The sequence below is a fragment of the Eleutherodactylus coqui genome, chromosome 13 (assembly GCF_035609145.1).
Source record: "Eleutherodactylus coqui strain aEleCoq1 chromosome 13, aEleCoq1.hap1, whole genome shotgun sequence".
NCBI lineage: Eukaryota > Metazoa > Chordata > Amphibia > Anura > Eleutherodactylidae > Eleutherodactylus > Eleutherodactylus coqui.
Window position 1 is genome coordinate 45,408,993 of NC_089849.1, and position 26,225 is coordinate 45,435,217.

The 26,225-nt window shown below is 42.6% G+C and overlaps 1 protein-coding gene across 3 annotated transcripts in view; it reads right to left on the reverse strand.

Moving 5' to 3' along the window:
- Positions 1 to 1,080: 1,080 nt before the first annotated feature.
- The window catches only part of SKAP1 (src kinase associated phosphoprotein 1), a 341,919-nt gene continuing 316,774 nt past the window's right edge, over positions 1,081 to 26,225 (reverse strand). For all 3 annotated transcript variants that reach the window (XM_066586770.1, XM_066586769.1, XM_066586771.1), the window contains one exon: positions 1,081 to 1,287. In XM_066586770.1, the coding sequence (XP_066442867.1) occupies positions 1,192 to 1,287 (96 nt within the window). In that variant the 3' untranslated portion in view covers positions 1,081 to 1,191. The remainder of the gene's footprint in view (positions 1,288 to 26,225) is intronic.

The window sequence follows — 26,225 nt, forward strand, 5'->3', positions numbered from 1 at the left end:
TTCTGGGTCTCCTGCGACCTCTGAGCCAATCACTTCTCTCTGGTGATGTGTCAACCCTACTGAGGCCAGTGATTGGCTGCAGCAGTTACACAGCATGCCATAGTCACTGCTGGAGCCAGGTGAACAGCGGCTGACCTAGGTGGCAGCAGAGCAGCCCAGGATTCATCAAGGGACACTAACTTTGTTTTTTCACATTAGATTAGTGATTTATAAAAATATTAATTGGGTGGATAACCCTTTTAGAAGAGAAGTTTTGAATAAAGAGGTCATGCTGTATTCTACTGTGGGCCAATTCAATCACATAATCCCAGTGTGCCACATGTACAAAATGCCTGCCGCCATCCGCAGCTGTCTCCTGCTCCTCCCTTAAATCAGATAGTGGCTCTGAATACTTCTGTCATGCTTCAGATGTCAGTCTCCACAGCTGCTGTTTTGCTTTTTGGTACATCGCCCATGATGAGACGGCCTGCCAACATGCTCAGCACTACATTCTTTCTGCATGTGACACCCTTGGGAAGAGCCAACATGGGTATTATTGCTGCTCTCCCTCGGCGGAGGGTTCCTGTACCATCTGCAGCTTGAAAACTGACTTGCCCACAATGACTTTGTCTCTGAATGTAAGTTTGTGTTGTGACCCCTCGGTCTTTGATACGAGGCTCAGAACTTCCATAGTGAGCGTAAAGCGGAATGTGCGAGCTCATCATCCAGTGTGGGGAGTCACTGGGGCATATTTACTAATCCTGGCACAGGACATGTGACTACTCCCACACTGTCCCCAATCAGGATTTTGCCTAATTTGTCAGTTCAGTCATGTGAGTTGAATGTGAAGTACGGGTGGGGATTTAATCAGATAATATATAATAACTACATTTTAGCACAGGGAGGGCAGACAATAATTCTGCACAGATATGTTTACTAGTATTGATAGTTTGGCACAAGCAGGAATGCAGAATGCCAGGCTGTCCACTGACGGGCATGAAATCTCTCTGAATGTAGTTTCTTGTAACACACTCAAAGTTTGCCATCTAGTGGCCACCAGCGTGACTTTCAAGACCTGTCTATGAGAAAGCAGATGCCTTCGGTTCTAGAAGCAATCTTTTATTTGGGCCGGCCTTTAAGCTTACATACTTCTGTCACAAGGTTTAACCGCATAAGCAGTTTCTCTTTCATTTAGACGGGCTGCACCTCAGTTCATCGCAGGTCAAAGGCGGCTTGTAGATACTCCTTAGGTACGATACCAATCATTCCATCCAGCTCTCCAACCCACCAGCCGTAAGCATTGTATTCCTGAAATAAAACACAGGAATTAGCTGAAGAAATAAAAATACAACTAAGCAAAGTCTATGTAGAATTGCCTTATATTGATGACTTAAAGCGACCCTCTGGACTTAGAGAAACAAAGATGGCCGCATCAGCTTCTCCAACTACCTGATGCATCATTAGTCACTACACCTGCTTTAATTAACCAGTGCTGTCTATGGGAGCAGCACTGACCAGTTAGAGCAGCATGTAGTGTCTTGTACACTGTGTATAGTATGCATTGATAGTCAGAGGAACAGTTCGGCCATCTTTGTTTCACCAGGACCGTTGGGTCGCTTTAAAGGGGTATTCTGATAAAACTCATTCTTAGTATATAAATAAAAATATATATTATTTGCACTTTCAAGTAATTTATTTATTACCCCCACCAAGCTGGGTACTCATTTTACCGACCTCAGAATGATGGAAGGCTGAGTTAACCTTGAGCCGACTACCTGAACCAGACGGGGATTGAACTCACACAACCTTCAGGTCTTAGGACTGCATTTCTGCGTGAGCCGGGCCAAGGCATTGCTAGGTGTGAAGAGGTAAAATTTTGTCCCTAGGCCATTTGCACATGGATGTGTTTTCCATCCAATTTTCAGAACAAAAAAATCGGTTGGGAATAGCAACAGTTTAACAGGTTACGCAAATAACCTATTTTTGTCCAATTTTCAGATGAGAATAGCACAAATCAACGTGCGGTGTCCTGCATACGGGACAGCACACGGATGGAATGGCCAATGTGAGTTGCACCTGAGACTCTTGGGCACAACTATTAGACTGCGCTTGTGTACAAAATCAATTAGTAGGTGTGAGAAAGCCTAGAAGGCGATGGTTACAATTGGGGTGATGGAACAATGCCTCTACAGCGCCACCTATTAGCAGGCAGCATTCCTGCAAGTCAATGTCTGACTTTTTAACAGGCTTGTGGGAATAATAATATTGACTGGGTATATAAGCCAAAGCCGTCTGCAGAATGAAAAGATAAGCATGTACCCTCTAATAGGGGGCGCTGTAGAGACATTGTTCCATCCTCGCATTGGTATAACGAACATGCATGGCCTTAGAAACCTCTCACCCAGCAATCTACTGTACACTGATGGGAGGCAAAAAAACCCAAATCAGCAAACTGCATATAGTGGTCTTTTTCTTCTGGAGAAGACTCTGACTTATATTCTCAGTCTTGTTACAAAGGCCTATAAAAAGGTCTGACATTGACTTTCAGGAATGCTGCCTTCTAATAGGTGGCGCTGTAGAGGCATTATTCCATCTTCCCAATTGCTGGGTCTAGCACAAAGACTCTCCCAAGAGACATTTAGAGTGTTGTTCCATCTCTAGGGTCCACATCTCTGATTGGGGCTTCCTGTTCAGCAGAGGGATAGCCATATGGATGCTTGGTCAGATGCTTTCCTCTGCTCTGGAGTGTTAAATAAAGGAGCAATGGACCCAGGAGGGCGAGGGAAATACCATTGAAGAGAGAGAATAAGAATCCTGTAGTCGTGTTTGACACTCCAGAGTGATGTGGCCGAACATGCACATTGTTTTTCCCCTCTCCCGCATACCAAGCGGGTTTAATGATGATGGTGGTCAGGCACTGCCCCGCAGTCCGGTACCAGCCATAGCAGTTTAGTAGTTGTGCCTAGATAGCAAATTGCTTAAAATAAACCTCAAACTTTACAGCTTGCATTGCCAGCTCCACAGCGCCCCATTAGTACTGTCCCTGCAGCTTCTCCACTCCCTACCAAGAAAAATGCAGGTGAGCAGCCACCAGCAGGCGCTCTTGTGCGTCTACCATGAGGCGCACTGCAATCTGTTCAGTGCCAGGAAGAGAGAAGGAGCCACAGTCAAATGATAGCCGCCCGCTCCCTGAAGAGTATGCCAACAAACATGTCTGATGTAGGCTAGCCAGAGCAGCATTGCATTGTGCACTTCTTTGCTCCAGATGATTGCTAAGATAAAATAGAAGTGCTTGCATTTTTTATTTGACCAAAAAAAGTAGAAAACTGTTACGTTAATGAACAAAAGAGAAATCAATATCTGGTAACCGGCCTTTGGGTGGTTTTACACGGACGATAGAAGTCGCATGATTTTTGCACAATGTGTGTGAGAAAAAAATGCAGAATTATGAAACCAATGATTTTCAATGGTTTTCTTCCCATCTGCAATGTTTTCACTGAAGCAATGTTGAGAAAACAAAAAATCGCGGCGTGCTCTATCTTTCTGCAATGTGCAATTTCAAAAAAAATCTCCCATGTTTCTCAATGGGGCCTCCTTTTTGTGACATTGCAACGCACAAACTTGCGTTGCCATGCAATGCGATTTCTACATTAGAAAGTCCCATTGACTCTCACGATAAAAAAAAAATTGCACAATTTTATTGCAGGCGGCAACAATGCAATGCAAGAGTATTCTTTAAAAAAAAGGCATATCTGGGGCTCAAAAATCTCGGGAACAAAGACGTGATTTTGCTGCGGCAAAATTGCGATCACCCGTCCGGAACTAGCCTTTGCCTTAGAAACAGCATCAATTCTTCTTGGTACACTTGCACATAGTTTTTGAAAGAACTCGGCAGGAAGGATGTTCCAAACATCTTCGAGAACTAAGCACAGATCTTTTGTGGATGTCGGCTTGCTCAAACCCTTCATCCAGTCTGTCTCTTCAGGTAATCCCAGACAGACTGGATGATGGATGTATGATCAGGACTCTGTGAGGCCATGTCATCACTTCCAGGAATCCTTGTTCTTCATTACACTGTACATAGTTCTTAGTGACATTGGCTGTATGTTTGGGGTTGCACTGCTGCAGCATACATTTGGATTGACTGTATTTCTCAACACTGAGGACATCATTAATCCTGACCATCTCCAACTCCGTTTGCTAAAATGCAGCCCCAAACTTGCAAGGAACCTCCACCATGCTGCCTGCAGACACTCATTATTGTACCACTCTCCACCATGCTTCACTGCTACCTGCAGACACTCATTATTGTACAGCTCTCCACCATGCTTCACTGCTGCCTGCAGACACTCATTATTGCACACCTCTCCACCATGCTTCACTGTTGCCTGCAGACACATTATTGTACCGCTCTCCCCCATGCTTCACGGTTGCCTGCAGACACTCATTATTGTACCGCCCTCCACCATGCTTCACTGCTGCCTGCAGACACTCATTATTGCACACCTCTCCACCATGCTTCACTGTTGCCTGCAGACACATTATTGTACCGCTCTCCCCCATGCTTCACGGTTGCCTGCAGACACTCATTATTGTACCGCCCTCCACCATGCTTCACTGCTGCCTGCAGACACTCATTATTGTACTGCTCTCCACAATGCTTCACAATTGTCTGCAGACACTCATTATTGTACCACTCTCCACCATGCTTCACTGTTGCCTGCAGACACTCATTATTGCACAGCTCTCCACGATGCTTCACTGTTGCCTGCAGACACTTATTATTGCACAGCTCTCCACCATGCTTCACTGTTGCCTGCAGACACATTATTGTACCGCTCTCCCCCATGCTTCACTGCTACCTGCAGACACTTATTATTGTACTGCTCTCTACCATGCTTCAATGCTGCCTGCAGACACTCATTATTGTACTGCGCTCAACCATATTTCACTGCTGCCTGCAGACACTCAATATTGTACTGCTCTCCACCATGCTTCACTGGACGGAGAGCTGACAGTATAAAATTTTTCATTTTATGCCCCTTTCACTTTTTATGTCCTGGAAAACCCCTTTAATTTTTGGAAAACACCTGTAAGCACAAAATGCTCACTACACTTCTTGATAAATGCCTTGAGGGTTATAGTTACCAAAATGGGTTTACTTCCCAGGAGTTTCCACTGTAGTGGTACCTGAGGGGCTCGGTTAATGCAACATCACGCCTGAAAACCATTCCAGCAAAATCTGCATTTTAAAAGCCAAATCGCGCTTCCACATTCTTCTAAGCTTTGCATTGCGCTCCAATAGCAGTTTACGACAACCTGTTGGGCATTGCCGTACTTGGGAGATCTTGTGCAACAAATCCCAGGTTGCTTTTTTTCCTATATTTCATGTGAAAAAAATTTAATTTTGAACTAAAACTACATATTGGAAACATTTAATTTGCACATATTGTTAAATGTAATATTTCATTTTCAGTGCCCAATTCTAATGAAGTCTATGAAACACTGTGGGGTTAAAATGCACACTTCACCCCTAAGATGAATGCCTTGAGGGCTGTAATTTGCTAAATGAGGTCTATGGTCTGGACCATAAAAGATCAGCTATAGTTCGGTTTGCGTACATTTCCCTATCTACATTTAGTAGATGGGGGAACATGTGACTAATAGATTCCCTTTAAATAATAAAATATTGTCTACCTTTAAACAACACTAGAGGGAGCTTCTGTCATATGGTCTTATGCATTGCACTCAATAAGGGCTCCTTCACACTGACGAGGGCGATATCACCCTCACAATCCATGTGAAACCCCGGGTTTTGTGAGGCATTTTCGTGTGAAAACAGCCTCGTATCACGGCGGGGAATCCCTTCACCCCTGCTGTGTCTGAAGGGATGCACTGCCGCGGCTGTCACAGGCGCAGCAGAGGATCGCAGAGTTCTCCCACTGCTTTCGATAGGTCTGGCACTGCTGGTGCCAGCCCCATTGAAACCAATGGGCGATATCGCAAAAAGACAGAACATGCAGCAATTTTTTTTTCATACAACATTGCAGATGGGAATGAAACCATTGAAAATCATTGGCTTCATAATTCTGCATTTTCACTCACTCTCGCACCTCACGATTTTCTTGCCAGTGTAAACGCACCCTAACAATATGCAGTAAGCGCCTGCTAGTGGGAGCTGCAGATAAAGTAATCAGCACCTAAAGACAACAGCATGGTAAAAGCTGGATATCCAATGCCCAAAGACAAATAGGAGCTGAAACATTGGTGAATCAATAGATGCAACTGTGCGTTGACAATCTGGAGTGCTTCCCCCCTTTTATATATACAGAGTCTTGGCTGGAGCGCCGGATTTATCGGAGTACACGATCATCTATTTAATTACATCTTGACTGTGAGAAGGAAATAATAGTTGGAGACTTTTCCACCTTGTGAAGTTTAATTATGATGAAGAGAGTGAAAAGGAAATAAGTGTGTACAGGACTTCACTGGAAGACGGCGAAAGGTTAAGGGCTGAGGCAATTAACATTTTTCAAGACAACAAGCTGGCACACCCAGGGGCCGAGAAGTGATGAGGGATGTTACCAGGCAGATAAGAGATGAAGGTTGTGGATAATTGGATCATACATAGATAAGAGTGAATAACTACATAGAGTCAGCCACCTCTGTTAAAGCTGCTCATACACAAGACCTGCCCGCTGAAATTGGTGGGTTCAGCCAATGTACATCCAATGTGTATGGCCAGCCTAAGAATCAGTAACTAAACCCATGTGCTGTATAATCATAACCATATACAGACCAAGACCACACCAAAAAGTAAGCTATCTTAGAAGTTGAAGGGTGCGTCCACATCTCAGCGCCATTCCCTAGAATTGATCTATGTAGGAAATTAAGAAGCTTTGTAAATACTTTGCATTCATCACTGATCTTTAATACAAGCTATATTAGAGTATCTTCACATCCAGTGTGTTTGCTGCAGGCTCTTCAAAGCCTATAACCAGCAGCAAGTATGCAGAAGCCAAGTCAGCATCTAAAATATTGCATATTTAGCCAAGCACTTTTTTTCAGAAATACTCTGGATTTGCACTACTGTATATCAAGGGTAGAACGCGGCAGCATGAATAGACATGCGTAGACGTGTGGCAGACATTTCCGCACCATGTGAATGGGGATTTCTGAAATCTCACATAGCTTGTACTATGAATACTGCAGAATTTTCGTAGCGAATCCTGCATTGGAAATTCCGCAGCATTTTCGACATGTGTGAAGACTGCCTAAGAGCTCATTCACATGGGTGTAATTATGCAGTGGATTACGCACACATTTTTTAGGCGTGTAATATGCAGCGCTGAAACCCCATTTAATTGCATTGAAGTATTCAGACTTGTCTGCTGCATATGTCCTGGACGACGAGAGTAACAAACAGAGAAGTCCTGAATTGTAAAGGGCCCGATATATCACTGATAGGGAAGATGTCCGGACTCAGACTCACGGATTTTGGCCATGTAATGTGAGCAGAGTCTCTAGAAAAATCTACAATGCTTGGACAGATCAGTGGCAAAAGAAGACCCGGCCGCCAAAGAACACGATGGCTGATACTGTCAGAGCGGATACTGGCATGGATATCACACAACTGAAAGAAGCAGTGTAAAACCAAACAACATGGAGGGAGCTCGCCTTTAGGGTTGCCGAGAGTCGTGAACAACTGAACGGCTATTAACAACATTCAGACCTGCACGTATTTACATACGTGATAAAAACGCAGCAGTTCCTATTCTGGTCCGTATTACAGACTGAAATAGCCCATTGAAGTCAATGGGACTGCATAAACGGTGAATATTTACGCATGAAGACATTGACCCCTGGTTCCATTTTTTTTGTGCATGTTAAAAAACGTAGAGAATACACATGCAGTGAAACCCGCAACCAGGTCGAGATATGCAGGGAATAGGCAGAGAAAGGGCCAAGGACCAAAACTAAATATGCCCTCATGAATGATCCCTTAAGGTCCAGAGCTGCATCTGCAATTCTGCTGGCTTCTAAGAAGAAACTGCCAAGTATTCCATGCTGGGAAGAGCAGTCTTTACATCCATCAGTATATAGTCTTCTCAGTTATGCAAAACTCTAACTTCATGAACATTTCCCCCTTCATGTCTTGAGTTGCAGCATATATTTTTGCATTTCTATCCTAATCTGCATCTTCAAATCTTCAAGTTCATGAGTTCAGCATGAGCAGCATCCTATGACCGCTTATTGTGTGCGTCGAACTTGTCCTTACGCCTCATTTTCAAACCTTCACGTCAGACATTTCAGACACTCTTTGAAATTTAAAGGGGTTGTGCCACTTTATAAGGTTACCCCGTACCCTGTGGATAGGGGACAACTTTATGATCAGTGGGGGTCCAACCGCTAGGACACCCACTGATCCTGAGAACAGGGGTCCGGTTGGTCTGTGAATGAATGAATGGAGTTTGTGCAGGTGTGCCGATACTCCATTCAATGACAGTGCCAGAGATTGCCAACAAGCTTGAACTCTGATGCTGTTACTGAAGTGAATAGAGCGGCATTGTGCCTCCGCTCCATTCACTTCATGAGCGTTCGAGCCACCACTTTTGGGATTGGCGGAGGTCCCAGCAGTGAGACCCCTACAATCATAAAGTTATCTCTTATTCTGTGGATAGGGTATAACTTTATAACCTGGCATAACCCCCTAATGAGATATTAAATAATGTGTTTTCTTGGTTCATGAGGACATGGCAGGCCCTATTTAATGTATGGTAGTCCTCTTGTGAGCTTTTTTTAGGAGGCCAGTGGCTGCACTAAATTACCGCTGCGCTCCGGCTCTATTCACTGAACGATTATCTTCTGTGAGAGCGCAGGAGCGATAACTGTTGGGGCGACTGTCACGCTCTTAAGTGCACAACTGTAGTCCCATGTAAAAGGCCCACAACTCACAATGGTATTAGCCATTAGGGGGGAAATTTACTAACCCTTCTTGCGTCGGGCTTGGACAATTTCCTCGAACGTAGTGTGCTTACTATATGTAGAGGCGCACATCTCTTCGTGTATGAATCGCTTCGTGCGTCTTCACAGTCCCAACAAGGCGGACATTTTTGGCATAATTTACACCGGTTTATAATGTAACTCATACAAAAATCTGTTGTTCTGGGGCGGTTACGCTCCCCTTCAATAAGCACTGCCCACATTTAGAAAAGTGGCGGAGTTGGCGCAGGAGGATGAAAAGCTGCAAAAGTTTTCTCCCTTCTCTCCTCATAAATGTCCCTCTTAGATTTCTGTCTTGCTGTCGGTAAAACATTTAAATTGCATTCATATCAACAAGAACTGAAAAAATGGCTACATCCATAAGCGCTCACTCACACGGGTTTAACACATAATGCGCAATGCTGAAAGCACATTGATTTCTATTGGGCATGCCCCCCTGCGGTTTTTTTTCACACCCGTGAAAAAAAAAAAAAATCAGCATGCCCTATTTTGGCATGTAATACACATCAATATAGGTTAAGGAGATTTAACATCCGCAGCAAACATGCATGTACATGCGTATTTGTTATGTACGGCACGTAATACGCTGGTAACATACGCCCGTGCGAGGAGCCCTTAGAAATCTATTGTTATTATGTGAAACTTTCATTACAGGAGAAAACATCTGTAAAGGCCCTTTAACACTGCGAGATAAATTGGAACAAGCATGCGACGAGCAGTGAAGTGGTGACTGTATGTCGTTGGCTTGACACGCATTTACACTTAACAATAATTGGTCAATTACCGTACTTTTGATCACCCCTAGGCAGTCCTCCTTTCTAGTCAGCACATAGTTACGACACCCGTTTGTCTGTGGAAAGCCCTTTTATATAAACAATGATATTTAGGTCCGCATGACAGAGCCAATCAGCGACGATCTAACTATCTATTGCTGATGGTTTGGTCACCGCATGCGTTCACATCTAACAATTATCGAGCAACAACACTCGACCTAAGAGAGTATTGGCGGGATAATTGTGCCGTGCAGAAGGCCCTTAAGAGTATATATGTAACGGATGCTATAAAGTGCAAGCAAGATTCATAAGACGAGCTGCAAGGACAAGACTATGTCAACCATTAAGTAAGCCCTGGGCAGGCTGATGGCTTCATTATGCCGCAGCTGACAGCCTGCGCCGCTACGTTGATTACAGGAGTGAATAGGGAAGGTGTCCCTTGTACGCTCCTGGCTGGAATATCCAAACCCCTCTTTCAGTCTGCTATGTCAGCTCCCAGTTTCCCGCCTGCCGGCACAGGACAGGAAGGCGTCATAAAAACCAGTCCCACTGCCTGAGCCACTCAGGGCCTCGGAATCGCACACAATCAAAAGCTACGTACTAATTAAATCCGGCACACAACCATCCGCACCAAACATTTCTCTCACTGCAGTGTGCCAAAAAGAATTAAAAGAACATTAAACTCCCAGCAATAACATCTAAACTCCCGTTCTCTCTGCCAAATTACACCGCTCTGGATTATACAGATGTTTGTTAATTATGCTAATTTTTATTAAACTATTAAAAGGAAGAGTATGCTGGCACAGCCAGTCTCGAATGTGCTGTGCTCAGGATCCGAACGCCTCATGCTCGCCCGAGCACGGAGATTTCCCCCACCTCATCCCTAAAGGGTATCCGACAGAGGGCATCATTGTTTGGGACAGGGCAACCCCCCGAAAAAAAAAAAAAGAATCTGCCTGAAGCGTTATCTTATGAGACGGGAAGAAAAGGCTAAAAAAGAATAGTAATAGCCGTGCGATACGCGCCCAGATGCAAGAGGATGGCTCAGAGGCAAGACGGACGTAAATCTGTCTGTAGCACCAGATCATTGAGAGCTTGATGTATGTCCTGGGTGTCTAATCAATCTCCGTTATTGGTTTATGATTGCTTATTGCCAGTATTAGTGCCTGTCTGTCATACATTATTGTTTGGAAATGAATAAATTACAATATGCAGCCTCTGTCTGTTCTCCCGCCATGTGATGACAGTGATCCATCTCTCCCTCAGCTTCCTTTATAATGCAGGCAAGAAGTGAGGTGTTCTCATGTCAGTGACGGCGAATTATAGCTTTGTCATAGAGACAACACTGCCGGATGAGGGAGATCTCACAATCCAGCTGCTGTCAACTGGCACGGCCAAGCCGATATTAACTATGCGCGGCAGCTAAAACCCTCTCTGGGGGGGGTTCGGCGCTCGGCACGTCTAGCGCTAACTGCTCCGTTTGGCCTAAGAAATAATAATGCAAATAAAACAATGAAGAGATACTGCGACCGAGCAGCTGGTAATAAAAAAATGGGCAAAACCCAAAAGATTTTTTTATTTTTTTTTTTCTCACCGATCACAAAAGTGACTTAACTAGTTCGCGGCTGCCACACAAACGGGGTTCGAACCGGTATAGAAGGTCGCATCCATACGTCAAATTGGAAATGAGATGTATAAATCATTACTGATACCCCCGATTGCGATATGGTTTCTCCGTAAGTAATCGTTATACGTGAGTAATACCGCAAAAAGGAATATGCTAGCTAGGCGAAAGCCGCTAAATGCAACCTTCATCTAACTCTGACCCTCACCTGCTTTGCTAATACGATAGGCCTATGAAATGCAGACATTAATACCGACTCCATAAAGTGCGCACTGCTCTGACCGCACTCACTCCCTCAGGCACCGCAGCACAATTTGGAAACAATGTGAAGGAAACGTTTAATCTGCTCAACCCATCTGTGCTGCGCATTTCTGCAGCTCTCCCTGAGAGAGCGGCGCCTCCAATCTCCACATTGCCTTTAATATTCTCCTAAATCACATCAGCCGCACGCTGGAAGGGCTATTGCTGGCGTATCACAGGTTCATGTAAAGTGCACAGGGAGGGGGACAGGGAGACGTGGATAATTTCTATTTATTAGAGAAATATCCAAGTCTCGTCTTCTTGGCCCTCCGCAGAACTGCTGCCGAGCGCGCACAGCTCCTGATTAAGCTTTCTCGTTACCAGATGGGTGGAAGTGAAGGGTGTCGTAATTTGTATTTTTTGTTAATTAGCTTTGCTGTGTGATCTGCTGCTACAGGGGATAGATACTGTGCTGCCTTCCATCTCATGGCACCGGCTGGGGCATTGACAGGAGGCTTCTTCTACTCTCTGCCACCCTCCACAAGGTGACTTTGCACGGTCCGACTGGACATCCCCCTCCCCACCTCTCTTCTTTTTTTTCACCCCCGTTTCTTTTTTTTTTGAGGGTTTAAGATATGAAGGCGCCGCATTCCTGTATCTGGGAATAATTTAATCCTAATATGGAGAGGGTGACAGATAGAAGCCGCCAGCCGAGGCTGCAGCCTGTTGGCGTGTTACCTCATCTGCACACGTGTATCTATGGTAACAGCTTCTAGCTTCATTTCCTGCATCCCCTAGAGGGGTGTCACAGTCAGATCCACCTGCTTCTCACCCTCCCCGCTCCGGGGTCATGTTAAGGTCGGCACAATAAATGAATGTGAGTACTAATGATCTGTTTACTGGCTGTTTATGTTCTGTGTGTCAGGGGCACTCCAGAGCTCATTATGCTTGCAATTAGACTGCGCCACTGCTAGATATTTAACTCTTTTTTTCTTTTAAATTAGCATTTTAATAACATTCTCTGAGCGCTGAAACAAACTGGTCATTTTTCAAAGGGAAAGTTTGAAGCTTTGGTTGAAACTTTTCATAAGCGAGATTGTCTGTTCCTAGACTATCGGCACAGATTATCCCCCCCCCCCCCCCCCCCTGGGCAAATAATGGGGTCCGCAGTCTTTTCGGATTAAGAATATAGAATGACTTCATCTCCAATCATTTAATACAGCTCACTAGGAGAGCTGGTACTGACTTGATTTAAAGGGACTCTCCATCTAGATGGAGTATGCTGACGCACCTGTTCCCGTGTAACAAATGATGTGACCGTATTCCAGACAGGGATACTAAACTATAAGTCTGTCCTACCAAAAGGATTTGGACTCCTGAGCAAGAATCAGAAGTAGTTTTTATTTCCAAATGTTATTACTTAGTGGGGCTCTATTGCCCCTCATTAGATATTTTCAGTGGCATACTTTCTACACTTCAGCTGGTATTTCCCTCCATTCATCCTTCAAATGTTGTGAAACATCCATATCCTCAGTCCAACATAAAACAGCGTTAGATTTGTGACAAGGACTGTTTTGTTGGAAGTATTGCTGACCATTCTTAGAGTATTGCCACATTGTTGACAGCACTTTGTCTAGAATGTCAGGGTAAACCTCCACGTTCATGGTTCTTACCACTACAACCAACAGACAGAGACCATGGCATGTAAAATTTCCCCAGACCATAACAGAACTTCCACCGTACTTAACTGTTGGCACAACACACTCAAAAGGCATTCCCCAGGCCTCCTCCACACCCGGGTACCTCCATATGAACTGCAGGTGGAATAGCATGATGAGCCGCCCCATAGAATGTTCTTCCATTGCTTAACAGTCCATAATGGTGCTGCTTCCACCGCTGTAGATGGGCCGATGCGTTCTGCTTCGTGATGGATGGATTGTTTGCAGTGATCATTAACTGTTTATCCAATATTGTATAATTCTCATCAAAAATTATGGCTGATACCTCCAAGGGTCTGCATCTTAAGTAGCATGGCCTAGGACACATGACATGCTAATAAGACACGATCCATTCTACTGTTGGGTAGGGGTCCAAATACTTTTGGTATGACCGTGTATTTCCCTTACTATTGGTTACTGTTATCAGCAATTTTAGATTGGAAAGAATTTGAATGGAGTGTTCTGTGGTGGGATCACAGGCTAGAAAATGTCTGCTCCCTTTCATCGGGAATTGTACTGCATTCCAAAGTGTGGGTTTTTTTTTGTTTTTTTTTGGGGGGGGGGTTAGATAATTCTGTAGATGGACAGATAAATCATTAATAGGTAAGAAAAATATCAGATCATCTTACCACTATTTGTATGAGAGGATGCACACACTTCAGCAATCAATGCAAGAAGGAGTGAACGCTGGGTTGGTTTCCTGGTAGAGATGAGTGAGTATACTCGCTAAGGCACATTACTCGAGCTAGTAGTGCCTTAGCCGAGTATCTCCCCACTCGTCTCTAAAGATTCGGAGGCCAGCACGGGTGACAGGTGAGTTGCGGGGGGGAGAGAGGGAGAGCGAGATCTCCCTTCCGTTCCTCCCCGCTCTCCCCTGCCGCACCCCGCCCCCCGCCGGCCCCCGAATCTTTAGAGACGAGCGGGGAGATACTCGGCTAAGGCACTACTCGCTCGAGTAATGTGCCTTAGCGAGTATACTCACTCATTTCTATTTCCTGGTAAGGATTTGCCATGACAATGGTAGATTCCAGCACGAAAAGGAAATCAAATACTTCATGCCTTGTTGTTAAACTGGTTTAAAAGCTCATGATATGCAGACCATAAAAATACCAAGTTGATGTATTTCCAACTCAGTTTGAGTCCTTCATTATAATGAAGAACTCAAACAGAGTTGGAAATGCATCAGGTTGGGGCCTTTATGCTTTGCATACCAGGTGTTTAACCAGTTTACCAAAAAAGCATGACATTTTCATTTTAATTTCAAAATTACTGCACAGAAATGGCACTCAAAACAGAGGTGCTGTGAGTATAGGCCAAGTGTCCATTCAAGTTAGCTTTGTACTGACAAATAAAAACTTCCAAAAATAAAGCTCTTACTAAACATTGCCTTTAAATAACACTGTATATATTAAGGGGACGGCCACCATTTTATATATCATCAAGTACATTGCACCAGTTATCTTGCACTAAGCCAGAGATACAGCCGGACTTCCAATAAATGCAGAAGCAGCGCTCTCATCTGTTGTGGACACTCTCCTGCTTGGAATATGTAAGCAAAGACCACGCTTGAAAGTTTTCAGTGCGATCTATAAAGATTTGATGGTATCTAAAGTTCTAGCTCTTGCAGCTATAGCAGACTCCAGAACTGTGGGTCGTTAATGAAGCCAGTCAACAGCTTGTTGTCAGACGCATCCCTTACATTTTGTTTAGCTCATATATGCAAGTTGCAAAAAGTTACTGTAGTTTCTAGTATATCAGCTTACTGCACTGTAACTCATGTAAAGACTACATTTACCAAAGTGCAAATCAGTAGAGGAATATTAGCACAGACCTTAAAGGGATTGCGCCAAGATGCATAATCCCTTTGAGAATGTGAACACTCCAAATCCTCCTCTCCAGCAGCAAACAGCTGATTTTGCCGGGGGAAGCCATGGCCAGTCTGACATTGCATCCACTGCAAGGGAAGTGGAGTATAACAGGACAGACATTCCCATGAATGGCTGTCCTGTAATAACAGGATGGGAGAAAATCTGCCAAAATGAAAGACGCTCTGACAGACCCCACTATATATATATATATATATATATAACTATATATATATATATATATATATATATATATATAACTATATATATATATATATATATATATATAACTATATATATATATATATATATATATATAACTATATATATATATATATATATATATATAACTATATATATATATATATATATATATATAACTATATATATATATATATATATATATATATATATATATATAACTATATATATATATATATATATATAACTATATATATATATATATATATATAACTATATATATATATATATATATATATAACTATATATATATATATATATATATATATATATACACATACGTACATACATACACACACACACACACACACACACACACACACAGAGAAACCCATCTTGGCATAACCCCTGTAAATCAGCAGGGAATGCTAGGAAACTTTAGCTCTGAGACCTCCAGTAATGTGAACACAGCTATGGATAACAATACATACTGCAACTCTGGATCAATTCAACACATGTAATCCAACATATCTATATAATAATTCTATTATGTAAAATGGTGTGCAAAAGGTGATTATTATTAAAGTCCATCTGACTTTTTAAAATTAGCTGCCATGTGGGTACAGGAGGAATAATTTTTATCAGGGAGGAAAGTAGAGACGTACTGAGCAGTGTAGATGGGAGTCAAATAGCTGTAACACAGTAAATAACTCATCATTATCAGTAACACCTTTGTGTGAGTCTTGCTCACTCCTCCTGCACCTCTTTTCATTGACTTAAGTAGGGCAGAATAAGTCATCACCTCCCCGCACATCCTGTTTTCAGTCATGTTAGCTATTACTTCAGATAGCCATCAGCTGATAGCAGACATTAGAAATTAGAAGGAAGCAAGACACCTCATGACCAGTACCTTTTTGAGGAAAGGAGAAAGAGAAAAGAAAAAAAAGGGGGGGGGGGGGGGAGAAAAGATAAAAAGAAAAAAGGAGAGAAAAAGAAAAATGGAGAGAAAAAGAAAAAGTGAGAAAAAAGGAAAAAGGGAGAAGGGAGAAAAAAGGAAAAAGGGAGAGAAAAGAGGAAGAGAAAGAAAAGAGGAGAGAAAAGAAAGAGAAAAAAAGAGAAAATAGGGAAGGAAGAAAGTGAGAGAAAAAAAGAATAAAGAGAAAGAAAAGGAGCAAGAAAAACAGAATAAAAGAAAAACAGAAATGAAAAAAAAAACAGAAAAAGTGAAAATAAGATACTAAGAGCAAAAGAAAAAAAGTAAAAAAGTGAGAGAGACAGGAGAAACTGAAAGAAAAGAACTAGAGAAAAAGAAAAGAGAGCAAATGAGAGGTAGAGGGAGCAAAAAGTGAAGAGAGAGAAAGAAGGCAAAAGAGAAAGAGCGAGGAAACTAGAAAAAAAGACTGCTTCTGTGAAACATTCTTAATACAACTCTAATCACAGGACTTTATTAGTTAGCAGGTATCTCTACAGACATCTTGTTTGGATTAGATATACAAGTTATTGTAGCTTTACATCCCCATTCTATTTGCATCTGAGATCAGCAGGGAGGAAGTAAAGGGCTGCAGCACTTGGAATATCGAAAGAAATAGTCTAGTGCTCTATGTCCTATGTTTCTAAGGCCAGTGTCACACGGGCACAAGCATATTTACGTGCCCATTTTCGCAGTGGGCGTTGTGTATTTGCACACGCATGTTTTATTGTACTTTTTGCGTTCACAAACATGCATGCAACCTTGCTCCCATTCATTGAAATGGGCAATTAGTTCAACGTGTGCTCTTGCCCTGAACAAATGCACAGGAAAAGAGAGCATGCTGCATATTTTGGAGCATACAAAATGTGCGCACAAAATATGCTTATGTAACGAACCTATTGAAATTAATGAGCTCTATTCACTGAGTATTGTGCGTGCAAATTTTTTGCGCGTAATAGGCTGCGCAAATAAGTTCATATGAATTAGGGAGTATAACACCATAATTTGTCCCAACGTAGAGCAACACACTGTGCATACAGAGCTGCAAGGACTCTGTAAGCCGCTGTACAGCCTCCTACAGCATGAGGCCTTACGTGGGCTACCCACACACAAAAGATAGCGGACACCCCCATACACCTGCACGCTGGTCTTAGCATGCATGTATTCCACATGTAGAGAGGAAAACAAGCTGCTGCCAGACACCTCTGGCAGCAGCTTATCTCTCAAAGAACAAAAACAAAAGGTCATTCAAATTCAACTGCCTGATACTTATCTCGCCTGATCTCTGTTGCCACAGGAGAGCCAGGAGGCCCCCTATATGCATGTATGTGTATGGCCACCTTAAGGGGGTTTCCTCAAGGTCATCAGATTGCAGTGTCTTTTTTCATAATTTAGGAGACATTTTGTCACAACTGGTTCTCTTATATCAGGTTATTTTTATTTTAATCAGAATGTGTTGGGTTTATAGCCAGGTTTAGCCTGGAAATCCGGGACCTGCTGTAGAGCACTGCCATAGCGAAGACTTCTAGATTCACTTTAGATGCTTATTAAACGTTAACTATAATTACTACACTTTAATTGCTTGAATATTTTATGCAAACGTCCACCTATATGAATTGGAGAAGCGCTCTCCATTACCTCCAGCTGTATTTAACATAAGCATCATTATGCACAACATTTGTAACATATCCTCTTTAAGCCTATACATGTCTAATGATAATTTACTTAGATAATATGGGGCAATCCACAAGTATTCATTTGAGCACAATACATGTTTTAATTTAGTTAAATTGAAAGATTGAAAACAAACATTTAACATTTCCTTCTATGTTTATGGCATGAAATTGAGTTTACTGCATATATAATCCATTCAAGGAAAGTAATAAAACTGCCCGCTCACATTGAGCAACAGCAGAAGAGGCTATAGAAGCTACAGAATCTAGATGGCTTAGAAACAAGACCAGGTTTACACAGGAGACCCTTAGGGAAGACAAACTAAGCGGTTCCCAATGAGCCAAATTAGCTGAATTAAATTTAAAAAAGTTTTTTAAAATGTGGCAAGTACAACATTGCCCTTTATGCTATGGTTTAGCAGTTGGTTGTCGTTTGTGCGTTAGGGGGTCTGGTTGCTTTTACTGTTATATTGTTTATTAGGTATTCATGAGCTCCATTTATTTGTAATGTATGATTTGTACACCTCTGTGCCTTTAAGAGGGGCAGGAATGAGGAGTGTCTTTCAGAAGAGACAGAAAGTGGCAGCATCTGGGCAGCTACGCTGCAGAGAGGAGCAAGGGATACTCCCTGTTGTCTGAGAAACTAAGGTGAACAGAACCAGCCCTATGGGCGTGAGCTCCTCACGGGAGCAGACCTTGTTGGATCAAGTCCAAGCTATTTTCAGAAGCTTCAAAAGAGACTTCTTTCTCCCTTCCTTCCCCTCTCAGTTGCTTGACAATATCAGAGAGATACACTGCAACTGCAAACGATTGTCCTGGTACCTGGGTAAGAGACTGATTATGAGAACTGGTTAGCTGGACTCATAATGCCAGATAAACAGGTAAAGTATTTCAGATTGAACACAACTGGGTAAAAACTTGATTGAAAGACTCTGACTTCTTTCCTGCCTGAAATGGGTGTTGGTTATAACTGGTTTGTCCAGTTTGTTTTATCAACCCTTTCCAATCCAATTTGTATCCTGGTTTTCCTAGGGGGCTTACTCTTTTTCTGCTGTTATACAACGGCGCTATATGCTGGCTAAAGCCACTACTGCATGAGGTGACACGTTGGATAGGCTCTGACAGCAGAGAGGCTGGCAATATACAGTAAGAGAACCCAGACGGCCATCTTCCAACATCGGCGCTGTACAGCCTTAAATCGTAATGTCTTCAGCTGTCAGACAGTGGATTGGAAAGGGTTAAAGTTCATTTGCACTCATGTCAGAGTATGAATAATATTAGAGTTTCCCACTGTGCCTTTGGGCTACTATGATACCTAGGGCCTACTTCCAAACTCAAACCTCCATTAAATCGGTCTGGCCAGAGCCAGGACATGAGGCCTTAGTGTCTGTGCGTGTATATGTCGACAAAAAAAACGATGATAGCCATGCAGGAGCTGGGTCCAGCCCCCCGGATTGTGTCTCCCACCTCCCAATCTGTATGTCCCTCTGTTTCAAAGAGTATGGACACATACCGGAGATGGGGTTCAGAAACGCTATCTTTTCTCCTTAGGGAGAGCACCTAGATGGTAAGTGAGGAGACTCAAATGGCCATTCACGCTCCTCTGGGTAATATGCAAATAAGGGAGATAGAATAAAACCTCTACAATGCCACCTATTGGAAGGCAGCATTCCTTCAAGCTAAAGTCAGAGTTTTTATACAAGCCTTGTAACAATTCCCAGTCATTGTTACAAGGCTTGTATAAAAAGTCTGATTTTGGCTTGAAGGAATGCTGCTTTCCAATAGGTGGCACTGTAGAGGTTTTATTCCATCTCCCTTATTTGCAGATACCTGAAAAAAGCTTTGCATTGTTGAGCTGAAACATTGGCAGACTTCTCTTTGAATCGATAAATATCTGCCATCCACATATTCATATATTCCAGTTAAAGGCAGTTGTATAGTCAGAAAATGATCTATTGTATAGATCTTGTATTTACAGTATGTTAAAAATATTTAGGAAATGTTGAGATGGTTTTCAGATTTTTGATGTTATGATGTTTTCACACTGACCACTAAGCCTAACAATAGGTTGACACTCCCAGTTCTTTAAAGAAAACTTTTCAGCAGTCATCTCATTATCATCACAGGCTGGATTACAACGAAAGGTAACTATATGGATAACACTGGATTCACCATTCAAACTAAGAGATGGTCACAGCTCACCTCCTCCCCCCAACTACACAATGAGCTCTCCACAGCTGACAGAGCATGCCCACAATACTCTCCCATAGAAGTCAATATGAATATGTAGATGTGTCTGCGCTCCAAGGAGGAATTCAATGACTCTGCAATAAAATGTAAATTAGGTATAATTGGATTCACTTGACGTGGAGCCTGTTGGATGGCAGGTACCCAAAAACCTATGTTCTAGGTTAGCCTTTTAATATTCGTCACAAGTACATAATCCTGTCAGATGTTAGATAGCAGGGAGAGCAGCAATGGATATACCCAGGGCCAAATGATCTCGGTCACAGAAAATGTAATAATCACAAAGTGGAGAAAACTTTTTCCTGCACTGCTAAATGTGCTTGAAGGTACAATAAAAAGGTGGAACTAACTTCACACAGGGGATTTGGGTGCCACCAGGTCCCCCTAATCCAGGTTGACAGATTAGAAATCACCTCAAAGCGTTAGGGGAAGTTTCCAGCCATTTAATTTGTATAGGTTAGTAGTACATAGAATATAAGTAAATGTATACAGATACACTCTAACACCACTACTCATTAAACTTCAAACTTTAAATATAAAGAACAGACATTCTATTCCCCAACAAACTATAATATCCATATTTCCCCCATCCACCCTACCCAATCATATCCCCAAACTCATCATACACATTAGTACAGAATCTACACTATAGCTCCTCTAATGACCCTCCCATTAAAGCCTCTATACCCACCAAGACTACCAACCCATCTGAGCATATATTTACAACTGTATCGAAAAAACCTGAACATTCAGAAGTCCCAAACATGCCTACGTCTGTAAGGGTGAAGTCACACGAACGTATATCGGCTCGGTTTTCACGCCGAGCCGATATACGTTGTCCTCCTGTGCAGGGGGGGGGGGGAGGATGGAAGAGCCAGGAGCAGGAACTGAGCTCCCGCCCCCCTCTCTGCCTCCTCTCCGCCCCTCTGCACTATTTGCAATGGGAAGAGGCGGGGCGGGGGCGGGGCTAAGTTCCGAGAATTAGCCCCGTCCCAGTCCCACCTCTCCCCATTGCAAATAGTGCAGAGGGGCGGAGAGGGGGCGGAGAGGAGGCAGAGAGGGGGGCGGGAGCTCAGTTCCTGCTCCTGGCTCTTCCAGCCTCCCCCCCTGCACACGAGGACAACGTAGATCGGCTCGGCGTGAAAACCGAGCCGATATACGTTCGTGTGACTTCACCCTTATAGATACTAACTTGTCTGATATTTCAGATACCCATTCTAAAACCAATAAGTCCATTAGGACACCAATTACACTCTAATCATTCTCCTATCGATTCCACCCCTTCTCCTCCTACTACTTAAGTTTTTTTAGGAAGAAACCCCACCCACCCCAACTCCATCCTTACTGTAAAAAGCTCAAAAATGAGAATAACTCAAAAACCACGAATACACATTTAGCAGCGCAGGAAAACTTTTGTTCCACTTTGTGATTATTTCATTGAAGTCAATGGGAGAGTATTATGCATATGGGCCATGAGGTTACTGTAAATCATATATCTAATTGCTGTTAACTGCAGCTCAGCCAAGATGGTCACCTTCCGACAGAAAAAAGAATAAAAAAACTCTACCATCAGAAAATAAAAACAGATTCATAGCACAGTGCAGGAATGAAGGCCCACAGCACTGGTTTAGCCCTGCTTCCCCTTCCAGTGAATGTGTCAATGCTGTCGTTGAAAACTTTGAAGGGGATGCAGCGCTGTGGGTGCTTCAAGATCAATGGAAGCCCTGGCGATCAAATCCTCACTGATGAGAAAGTGATGGCAAGTCGTAGTGATACTCCATCACTGTGTGTGATGGGAATAACCCTTTACATTCATCGGTCATGTGCATACAACAGTGGAGCGGAATGCTTGCCAGTCAGTACTAGGAAGCTGTAGTCAGTAAAAAGCTCGTCTTCAGTACCTTGTCTGGAGTAAGTTGCCAATAACATGATACTGCAGCATGTAGCGGGACAATGTTTAGGAAACAGAAGGGAGTAAGTCATAATTCATGGTATAGATGAAAAGTAGGACAGATTTGTTTCCGCCTCACTTTTCTTTTTGGCTTCTGGAGTCTTCCCATACTGACAAGAATCTGTTATTACGAAGGCTGCGCTCACTTCTGTGTCAGACGCTTGGTTTGGATACTCCGGCGCAGATCTGGTACATAATCCCATCAAAAAGAACTATTTTATTTGCTAAAATGCCGAGAATGATGATGGAAGTCCAACATATTTCCTTATATGCAATGGGGTCTGCCAGGTTCCGTTTGTATCTGTCCTGTGTTGATCCGGCGCTTGTTTTTTTCGGCTCCCATAATGGAGCCAAAGAACGGAAATGCATAGCGCAAATGTGAGCAAAGTCTTATAGATGGCAAAAGTAACTATGTGCCACAGGGCAGTTGAAATTGTTACCAACACTGGCTCAGTGCATGCACTAGGGTACGTCTACATGGGACGACATTCGCCTGTAAATTGCTCTTCTGAGTGAATCCTCAGGCAATAACTGGCCCGTGTAAAAGTATCCTTAGGCCTGTGTCACAGGGGCGTCTTTGCACGCGCACTGGGTTCGTTTACATGCACGTTTGCTGTATGTAATTCCGTTGCAAACAAACAAAAAAAAAAAAAGCAGCAAGCTCTTATCCTGTGCATTTGCGCAGGGAAAGAATACGTCTTGAACTCATTATACTAATTAGTCATTTCAACGACTGAGCACATCGGTATGTTTTTGTGCGCGCAAAAACTGCTGATGCGCACTAAAATAATGCAACGCCCATTCAGCAAAAACGCGCATATGCTCTTGTGGCACAGGCCTCAGTCATGAAAGTTGAGTAGCTGTCTTTCAGGGATTGGAGTAAACTAAAGTCTAATGATCTAAAGTTAATTTTTTATTGTCCATTCAGAAGAATGTTATTTTTTGTTTGCAAAATGTGGATTATGACTAAAATTGTCAATACTGCGGGAAATTAATTTTCAGCTTCACTTCAAATTACTAATAAACTGGAATGTCTATTTTTTTAACATGTGTTTAAGCCGGGTTTAAAGGGCTTACAAGCATTTCCCTACCTATACTCTTTGTCCAAAAAAATCAAGCCCTTAAAAGTTGTCATTTTGCTGAGTTACATCTCAGGCGGATACAGCTGCGGTGTGATTAGGTGAACGGTCTTGCCATCTGAGGCTCTAAAAGTGGTTCTACCCTTGGCCTGTAAAAGGCTCTCAGATGCTACTTGTGTGTAGAGCACATCTTTTTTCTGCTTGTGTAGAGCTTGTTGACCGCTAGAAGCCTCTACGACGTAACCGAGAAGATTTCATCCAGGTACCAGAGTCTGAGAGGGGGCGCGTTATTGGAATGGAAGCAGCTGGATGGTCACAGGATACCATACCGAACCTGTATGCCTCCATGCCCGCTTGTATCACATCTTGCATCCACAGTAGTGGCAGTCCAACCCGTTACTAGAGCTCCATTCAAGTGTTCAGTTTGCCGCAATAAATTATCCTTTTGCTCTGATACTGTAATCACTTATTTATATCAATGTTACAATCACACAGAGAAAGTTTCATTCAATTCTGACAACTCCTACTGCATGCTTGATTTTTTTTATTTTTACATTTAGTGTAAATTTACTTTCTTTAACCTTGATCTCCCGGACGGGAGCAATTTGTCTTTGGTGTAATACTCGTAAGGTTCATGTACACGGCCTTATCACAGCTCTGCTTTCTACAGAGTTGCAGTAGGACACCTATAAAAGTGCATGGGACAACTACCTCCATATACCTTTGATTCAATATGGACATTTCCTTTATCTCAGATTCTGTACAAATCCTACAGAAAAAAACATAATAGCAGTCGAACAAAATGTCTAAAAAAGGGTCTTTTCGTACATCTGAAAAACCTCACTATAACCTTCTTATGGCTAAAATTAGTAAATAGGCACACACCTTTCAAATCAATATCAGTCTCGTACCATGGTTCATCCACAGACTATTTATCAGGCAATGGTGATGATGTACCACGCCTGTCATCCACTAAATCTCCCCAGACAGATGTCAGTCCATCCTTTGTTTGAAAACTTCCATTGAGTCTTCCAAGGAGAACTCACCACCTCACGTGGCAATTTGTTCCACTCATTGATCACCCTCACTGTCAAAGTTTTTTTCTAATATCTAATTTGTGTCTCCTCCTTTCAGTTTCATCCCATTGCTTCTAGTCTTTCCTTGTACAAATGAGAATAGGGCTGATCCCTCTGCACTGTGACAGCCCTTCAGATATTTGTAGACAGCTATTAAGTCTCCTCTCAACCTTCTTTTTTGGAAGCTAAACATTCCCAGATCCTTTAACCGTTCCTCATAGGACATGATTTGCAGACTGCTTACCATCTTGGTAACTCTTCTCTGAACTTGCTCCAGTTTGTCGGTCTTTTATAAAGTGGGGTGCCCAGAACTGGACACAGTATTCCAGATGAGGTCTGACTAAGGAAGAATGACCTCTAAATGCTTCTCTTAATACATCACAAAATTGTATTTTGCCTTTTTGGCTGCTGCATCACATTGCTGACTTCTGTTCAGTCTATGATCTATTAGTATACCCAAGTATTTTCACAAGTGCTGCTTAGCCCAATTCCTCTCATTCTGTACGTTTATAATTTTTCTTGCGCGGATGTAGAATTTTGCATTTCTCCCTCTTAAATATCATTCTGTTAGTCACCAGCCACTGTTGAAGCTTGCCTAGATCTTTTTGAATACTCTCCCTCTCTTTTTTAGTGTTAGCTATCCCTCCTAGCTTTGTGTTGTCAGCAAATTTGATCCGTTTCCCGTCAATTTCATCAACTTGATCATTTATAAAAAATGTTGAACAACACTGGGCCTGGGACAGAGCCTTGTGGTACCGCACTTGATACATTCTTCCACTTGGATGTGCAGCCATTTATGACCACTCTTTGAGTAGATCACTCAGCCAGTTCTGAATCCACCTAACAGTTGCCCTGTCAATCCCATACTTGGTCATTTTTTTCAATAAGGATGGTATGAGATACTTTGTTAATTGCTTTACTAAAGTCAAGCTGTATTATATGTACCGCAATTCCCTGATCAACCCACTAGATGATTCTATCATAGCAGGAAATTATATTAGTCTAGCATGACTGGTCTGTTATAGACCCATGCTGACTCTGGATAATTACTCCATTCTTATCCAAGTACTTTTATACATTTGCTAAAAGATCTTCCCCAATATAGAAGTCAGGCTCACAGGTCTGTAGCTTCCTGGATCCACCTTCTTACTTTTTTTTGGAGATAGGGACAACATTTGCCCTTCTCCAATATTCTGGGACTTCTGTTTTCCAGGAATTTTTAAAGATTACGGCAATTGGTTCAGCAATTACCTCTGCTGCTTTCTTCTGTACCTTAGGATGTAATTCATCTGGACCAGGAGACTTGAATTCATATAAGTTAGCTAAAGGTCCTTTTACGTGGGACAATCTGTTGGGCGCATGATACACAACAGGTCAGACCTGCAATAATCATTTGTGCTTTTATACAGGAACGCTTATCTCTAGTGAATGGAGGTGGAGCAGGTCGGGGACCGTTCTGGCCTGCATGTTTCCATTCACGGTAAGTAGGCAGTCGTTCATAAGTGAATGACTGCCTGTTTATATAGGCCGGTTCATTGTTCTGTTTTCTGCATAAAAAACTGAATGACAAACAAGAAGTGAACAACGTTTTGTCGTTCATTTGGTGCATGCGTTTACAGTGAACGAAAATCATTCAGATTTTTGCTGCATAGTTGGAATCCGACACTTATCTACCCGTGTAAAAGCACCTGTAGTGTTCCCTTGCCATTTCTCTGATTATGGATAGCCTGTATGGTTTCATTTCTTCGATAGCACAAAGAAGATCAGATGATGTTGCATTTACTTTGACAACCAGACATTCTCAAATAGAGGGTATATAATTCTAG